General features: G+C 44.0%; 2 protein-coding genes across 2 annotated transcripts in view; one reads left to right on the forward strand and one right to left on the reverse strand.

Moving 5' to 3' along the window:
- The window catches only part of PISD (phosphatidylserine decarboxylase), a 17,239-nt gene extending 14,417 nt beyond the window's left edge, over positions 1-2,822 (reverse strand). Inside the window, exons 1-3 of the mRNA XM_042479139.1 lie at positions 2,592-2,822; positions 1,433-1,563; positions 913-1,088 (exon numbers count right to left, since the gene is read on the reverse strand). Coding sequence (XP_042335073.1) covers positions 913-1,088; positions 1,433-1,563; positions 2,592-2,701 — 417 coding nt within the window. The 5' untranslated portion in view covers positions 2,702-2,822. The remainder of the gene's footprint in view (positions 1-912; positions 1,089-1,432; positions 1,564-2,591) is intronic.
- Positions 2,823-2,851: 29 nt separating this feature from the next.
- LOC121936563 (saxiphilin-like) overlaps positions 2,852-7,740 on the forward strand; it is an 8,447-nt gene continuing 3,558 nt past the window's right edge. Inside the window, exons 1-8 of the mRNA XM_042478894.1 lie at positions 2,852-2,978; positions 3,776-3,904; positions 4,925-5,088; positions 5,400-5,499; positions 6,279-6,458; positions 6,592-6,748; positions 7,122-7,186; positions 7,315-7,513. Coding sequence (XP_042334828.1) covers positions 3,841-3,904; positions 4,925-5,088; positions 5,400-5,499; positions 6,279-6,458; positions 6,592-6,748; positions 7,122-7,186; positions 7,315-7,513 — 929 coding nt within the window. The 5' untranslated portion in view covers positions 2,852-2,978; positions 3,776-3,840. The remainder of the gene's footprint in view (positions 2,979-3,775; positions 3,905-4,924; positions 5,089-5,399; positions 5,500-6,278; positions 6,459-6,591; positions 6,749-7,121; positions 7,187-7,314; positions 7,514-7,740) is intronic.

The following is a 7,740-nucleotide window of genomic DNA, read 5'->3' on the forward strand; positions in this document are numbered from 1 at the left end:
ATTAGATTAAAAATGATCAAAACGGCGTGAATATTTTATTTTTGATGCATTTTGATGCATTTTGCGTAATAATGAGATATTATTATAATTATATAATTGTATATAATAAATTATATATATATAATAATAATATAATATATATATAATATATAATAATATAATAATATATAATAATATATATAATATAATGTCAAAATTAAAGTAATTATTATTTTATTATATAATATCATTATAATTATATAATTATATATTATAAATTAATTTATAATATTATACGTGTCAAAATAAAAATATTTGTGCCGTTTTCATCGTTTTTTAAGTGCAGAAAGGAGATGCGGAAAGGACCTTTAAGTAGGCAAACAGTGGTTTCGAAAGAGGTAAATGACGAGTAAACAATTACTTTCGAAAGGAGTAAACGATAAGTAAACAAATGATAATTTCGAAATTTTACGAAGAGGGCGAGCGATCGTTAAACAAACAACAACAAACAATGAGGAAATCCGTAAGTAAACAAACAATTATTCCAAAGTCTCCTGAAGGGATAAAGGCTCTTGCGGTATTTTTCCCGTTCTCACAAAATGGCCGCCGGCAGTCGCAAAACGCCCGTTAGAAACATCCGAACGCAATCCCAAAATGCAATTTTTGAACACCGTCGAGAAGCATACAGTTGTTTAGAGACTTCCAGAAAACTCCTCTATCGCTCAAAAAATGCACTTCTTGCGCGCCAAAACGTGCTTTGCACAACTCGCACCAAACCTGCGCAATTTGAACTTGAATCTGTGCCGTTGTTTGCGGGAAAGCTTACTAGCGCCTTAAACCAAACCGAGACGCGATGTTCAATCCGCCGAAACGAGACTTTCCACCTGAAATTGAGAGCAGCGCGGGAATTACGAAAAATACGTAATGACTTACCTCCCAGTCGCTCGCAATTTTTGGAGGGATCTCGACACCTGAATTCTCCAGCTGCTTCTCCTTGTGTTTTTCGTATTGTCGGTATCCGGCATAACCGCCACCAGTGGCCACCAGGAAGTGAAACGGCCGCAGGCGCGGGAGACTGCGCAGCGGCGCGGTGTGGAGGCTGCGCTGGTCTGTAACGGAAAGAAGACGTCGCTTAATAATAATAATGCTACAGTGGTCCCTCCATATTGGCTGCGAATGCGGAAAATTGCGCTGGAGGACCTACAAATGCGTAGGGAAGTGTCCTCCCTAGGAATCTCTGGGTCCTCCAGCACAACTCTATGGTCATATCTTCGCATAGAATAACACTGGAGGACCTACAAATGCTTACAGAAGTGTCCTCTCTAGGAATCTCTAGGTCCTCGAGTGCAACTCTATGGTCATATCTTTGCATAGAATAACACTGGAGGACCTACAAATGCCTCTCTAGGAATGTGTGTGTCATCTTGCGCAACTAGAAAACAATAATTCTTACCGGCGAATAAAAACGAAGGGAGCGTCCGCCTCCCAAGCGCCGGCGCCCCGCAGAGGTTTTTGGCACCCCTCGGGACGCGTTTATTTCCCGGATTTCGCGATTGACCGCCACAACTGCCGAAGAGGGCGTCGCTGCATAGAAAAGGAGATTAAAAAATATGCATAAATTAAAGAAATTAACGTAAAAATACACACAAATTTAAAAAGTACACATAAATACACAGTGGTTGTGGATGATGGGAGCTGCAGTGGTTGGGATTATTGAGGTTTAAGGGGCTTCTGGAGGCTATAAAGAACAAGAGGAGCTCCTCTCTTTCTTCCTCTTAGCTTCAAAGTACTGTATTAGTACTGCAACTCCCAGCATCAAGCCCACTGTAAAGGATGATGGGATTCGAAATCCCTGGGATTATTTCTGAAGGCACTGCCTGCGGACGTCATAAAAGAAAGGGAGCTACGCACACGAACAAACACAGAGCCCACTCTTTTAAAAGGCATTAATGGATTGCGACTCCCATCACAACCCCAATTGTAAGGGGATGATGGGAGTTGCAGTGTCCAAGGTTTCTGACAGGAAACAACCTTCTAGAAACCAAAGTACAAAAGGTTAAGGAGCTTCTGACACAACATTCCTTCTATTCAACAGTGGACCGCGACTCCCATCAACTGTAAGGGGATGATGGGAGTTGCAGTGGCCAAGGTTTCTGACAGGAAACAACCTTCTAGAAGTCATAAAAAGCATAGGAAACTCCTCACACATCAGTGGACTACAACCTCCATCACAAAACCAAATGTAAGGGGATGATGGGATTTGCAGTGGCCAATAATCCCGACAGGAAAGAACCTTCTAGAAACCAAAATAGAAAGGGTTAAGGAGCTTCTATCACAACGCTCTTTCCGATCAACAGTGGATCAAACTTCAGGGGATGATGGGAGTTGTAGTCCACTGGTGGCCACGTTTCTGACAGGAAAGAACCTTCTAGAAGTCATAAAAAAGGGAAAGTCTCCTCAGACAACAGCATTTGTTTTTAAATGACTACAACACCCAGCATTTCAAAAACAACATCCCAATGGCAATGGATGATGGGAGTTGTAGTCCTCGACCCATTCCTGAGGGGAAACTGTCATGAATAAATAAAATTATATACCCTGTTTTGTCGTACCTTTTCCCTCCTCCTCCTCCTCCTCCATTATTTCTCCTCAGGAGAAGAAGGGTCGCCTTTTTCCCGCCAAAAGGCCTCAGCGCCATAAAGAAGGCCGCCATGGCCGCCATTTTGTCTCCCCCCCTCAGAAACTCAATTGCGGCCTAGTCGTAATTTTCGCCCCTCGGTCCTCCTTTTTCCCCGGCCTCGCTTTCCTTCTCTCCTCCGAAGGAGATTAATAATAAAGGTACCAAAGGGGCGGGCCCAGCCGCAAAGGAGGGAGGGGAGGAAGGGCGGCTAGGCCCAATCCCCGGCCTCGAGTAGGCGGCCCAAGCCGGGGACCCTGAGGCGAAGGGCGGCTTCGCAAAGGGCCCTCCCTCGGGAAGAATGTTGCAAAGGGAACACGAGGCAGGGCGTCTCAGAGGGGCCCAAAATGAACCTCAAAGTCATAATTACATACACACACACACATATATATTTAGGAAAAGGAAGTTTTCACACAGTGGGTATGTGTGTAAATATAGATAGATACATAGTAATTACATAGTTATAAATATGTAAATGTCTCTATGCATAATGTGTGTGTGTGTGTATAAACATAGATAGATAGATAGATAGATAGATAGATAGATAGATGTGTGTGTGTTTGTGTGTCATGCATATATGTAAACAAACATATAAATATATATATATAGATAGATAGATATATGTGTGTGTATGTGTATGTAAATATATATGTGTGTGTGATTGCATACACATATATGCCTACGCAGTACATATCCATATATATCTACATGGCTGGTTTTATATATATATATAAAACCATGTGTGTGTGTGTGTATGTATGTATATATCATATATAAAAATATATAGATATGTATGTGTTTGTGTAGGTATGCATATATGTGTATGCATATACAAATAGATATAAATATATACAGTATAGATATAAATAAGTATATGTGTGTTTACGCATATATGTGTATGAGTGTGTGCGTTCCTATACACACACACACACATATGGACATATGCATTAAAGGAAGGTTCCACAGTTCCTTGCTGTCAAATCTTTAATTCTGACATTTTAACTCCATTCTTGCTGATGGTCAACACTGAACCGCTGCTGCGTTGTCCACTCCATGGCCAGAAATATCCTCCGGCCACTGACCGCTGACCTCTCCTTTGTGTGTTTTTCCCTCACACAGATCTTTTTCCGCAGAGAGTGATCAAAATACAGTAATCTGAATTTCCCAATTGAGAACCAGCCATTATGAAGGCATTACTCCTTCTACTTCTGCATTTCCTCTTGGCCTCCCTTGCTCACTGTTCCTCAGGTAAGGCCTCTAAACACTAATTAAGCAACCTGTTAATTATAATCAAGGTTGTTTTTGCGCCCAAGGCGTATCCTGCGCCATTCCTACGCCGTTTCGCAAGCCTTTTTTTCTCTCTCCAAATACACATTTATTATGAAAACTGAAGTGCGTCTACTACACCTTATAAATAATCCAGTTTTGCCACCGCTTTCACAGGAATTGTGGGATTTGTAGTCTTTTTGCTTCATTTGTAAGCTTTAGAGGCACCCAGATAAAGGTAAATATGTTGCAAAATAAACTACAAATTCTCTATCAAGATTGAAAATCACATAATTTGTAAGGTGTAGATAGAGCTAAATCTCTCACAAAAAGACTACAAATCCCACAATTCCATGGGGCAGAGCTATCTTGGTTGAAAACTACTATTTATAAGGTGTAGATGGAGCTAAATATCTCACAAAAGACTACAATTCCCACAATTCTGTGGGACAACCACATTGTTTATAAGGTGTAGATAAGGCTAAATATCTCACAAAAGACTACAAATCCCACAATTTTGTGCGACAACCGCATTGTTTAGAAGGTGTAGATACGGCTAACTATCTCACACAAAAGACTACAAATCCCACAATTCTGTTATTTATAAGGTTTAGAGGCCACCAGATAAAGCCGAATACCTCAAAGAAAAACTACAACTCTCACAATTCTCTGTCATGATGGCTTCAAACCTACAGAATTGTGGTATTTGTAGTCTTTTTGTGAGATAGCCTGCTTTATGTTGGTGCATCTAAGCTTTATAAATAATGGGGTTTTCAACCTTGATGGCTCCGTCGCACAGAATTGTGAGATTTGTAGTTTTTGTGAGGTATTTAGCCTTATCTGGGTGCCAAAGAATTGTGGGATTTGTAGTTTTTAGCGACATATTGCGCTTTCTCCCCCAAAACTCTGGTCTTTTCCAGGTGTTTTGGATTTCAGTTGCGACGCAGTCCTCCATTTTGAGCTTTACAAAATGGCTGACGATATCGCGTTCTCTCTCATCAGGGAAGAAGATAAGATGGTGCACTTTATCGGACGCGGAGCAGAGGAAGTGCTCCGATTTGTCCAGAGCGCTGGTGGCCATCTTGACGCTGACGGACACCACTGCGTTTGGCCGCGTCTCCTGCATCCGGATGCGCAACACACGCGACTGCGTCGACAAGATTAGGGTGAGCACCCCCACCATTGAGCCTTCCTTCGAGGCCTGCGTTCGAATCCTCACCTCCAGGATTTTAATTAACCTTTTAATTAGGGCGGAACCGAGAGCAGACAATAAATTGGTGCAATGGCGGAAGCGTTGCTGTCCCGAGGCGTGTTTTTCGAACTCGGCGCCTGCCTATTACCACATACTAATTAACTAATTACATTTCGCCATGATCGGACGCCGAGTTCGAAACCTCGTCGGACCGGAATGACTTGTAATGAGGAAACAATCCAGACAATCATCCATCTTTCGTTCTTTCGTTCTTTCATTCTTTAGGCAAATAAGGCTGACGCCGCTTCCTTGGACGCCGGGGACGTTTATTCCTGTGCAAATCTCCACGGCTTGACCGTCGCGGCGAAGGAGGTTTACGCGGAAGGTCGGTTTTTATTGTGCACAAAAGGAGTAGTCGTATCCCAAAATTCGACAGAATTTGACCATAGAGATCAGGCTGGAGAACCCACAGATGCCTAGAGTGGCATTCTCTCAAGTCCTCCAGCGCAACTCTATGGTCATTATATGCCCCGCTGGAGGACCTACAAATGCCTAGAGAGACTCTATGGGCACCATCTGCCTCAAATTGACCATAGAGATCACACTTTAGGAAACTACAGCGCAACCTTATCGTCAACACCTGCCAGAAGGTGAGCATAAAAACCATGCTTTTAATGCCTAGAGAGGGGTCCTCTCTAGGTCCTCCAGAGCAACTCTATGGTCAACATCTGCCATAAGGTGACTGTAGAAACCATGCTTCGAATGCCTAGAGAGGTGTCCTCTCTAAGTCCTCCAGAGCAACTCTATGGTCAACACCTGCCATAAGGTGAGCATAGAAACCAGGTTTCAAATACCTAGATAGGCATCCTCTGTAGGTCCTCCAAAGCAACTCTATGGTCAACACCTGCCATAAGGTGAGCATAGAAACCAGGTTTCAAATGCCTAGAGAGGCGTCCTCTCTAGGTCCTCCAGAGCAACTCTATGGTCAACATCTGCCACAAATTGACCGTAGTCATGACGCTGGAGGACCTACAAATGCCTAGAGAGGACTTCTCTTTGGGACTCTATATCCTCCAGCGCAACTCTATGGTCAATCGGATTTAGTTTCATACGGATACGTTTCGAAAGCGGCTTCCTGCCTCTCTATACTTACGGTTTCACCAGGGAACTGCGTCTTCGCCGTGGCAGTTGTGAGGCGCGGGACGCCACGCAACATCCATGCGCTGAAAGGGTCGCGGAGCTGCCACAATGGCGCAAGATGGACGTCTGGCTGGAGCATCCCTTTGGGCTTCCTGTTGTCCAGCGGTGACCTGGTATGGGACAAAGACCGGCCCCTCAGACGCGGTGAGTGCATTGGCCACCATCTTGCGTCCAGCCTTTGCCGCCATTTTGAGACCATGCATCTCCATGCTACATAACTGCGCTTTATTTTTAATTAAGCGCGCAATTTATATCAGTTATTCTTCGTTTTACGCAGCAGTCGCCGACTATTTCAACGCCAGCTGCGTCCCCGGTGCTGGCGACCTGCGCCTTTGCGCACTTTGCCGTGGCGTGAAGTCTTACCTCCCGGACAGGAACCACTTCTGCGAAACCAACGGCGACGAGCCGTTTTACGACTCCGAAGGCGCCTTCAGGTGCGGATTTACACTTACTTCCTTTGCAGTTCGGATTGTGCACTCGACGTGGAAATGTTGGTCAGCATCCGTTTCACCGCAGCAGCTAAAAACCCAGTTTATTTAACGCATACACAGAAGGGTAAATGCCTTGTGAAATTAAAAATCCCGTTGTGGCAAAAATGGCATCATACTAAAATATTTTGTCCGCCATTTGAAAAAGCGTCCGTTCGAATCAGCGGCTTTTTTGCGCACTCTTCGTATTTCGAATTGATAGTCGCAATAAAGTTCTTTTTTATGGCCTTTTTTATGGGCTTCTAATGATTATAATTATAATATACGAAGCTCATATAAAAACGCAACAAGGATGCCGTTTTTGTTTTTGCGCCTGCAGGTGCTTGGCGTCTGGCGCGGCAGACGTGGCGTTCCTGGATCACCTGGCGATCGTTAACGCCTCGGGTAAGTATTATTTACGACCCTGTTATTCAGTATTCACCCTAAAAGACCCACAATCCGCCCATTTTTGCACAGCCTACGAAATTTACGCCGTTTCCTCCATTTTGTTCATGTTTAATTTCCTCGTTAAGAGTCAGACCAAGAAAGCTTTGCACTGCTGTGTGCGGACGGATCGACGGCGCCGTTGACAGATTACACCACTTGCAATCTCGGCCGTGGTCCGGGACGTGCCATCGTTACGCGCCGAAGCTTCCGGAAGATCGCCGTGAAATTTATCACCGTCGTCCAGGTAATTTTGGGGGGCAGAAATACTTTTATCTGGGATTCTATGTATTCCTGGATATATTCTATGTATTCCTCCATGGCAGAAGGACGGTTGGACTCTATGGCCCTTAGTAGTCCCTTCCGACTCTAGGATCCTATGTATTCCTCCATGGCAGAAGGAGGGTTGGACTATATGGCCCTTAGTAGTCCCTTCCGACTCTAGGATCCTATGTATTCCTGCATGGCAGAAGGAGAGTTGGACTCTATGGCCCTTAGTAGTCACTTCTGACTCT

Source organism: Sceloporus undulatus, chromosome 7 (assembly GCF_019175285.1).
Source record: "Sceloporus undulatus isolate JIND9_A2432 ecotype Alabama chromosome 7, SceUnd_v1.1, whole genome shotgun sequence".
Classification (NCBI taxonomy): Eukaryota; Metazoa; Chordata; class Lepidosauria; order Squamata; family Phrynosomatidae; genus Sceloporus; species Sceloporus undulatus.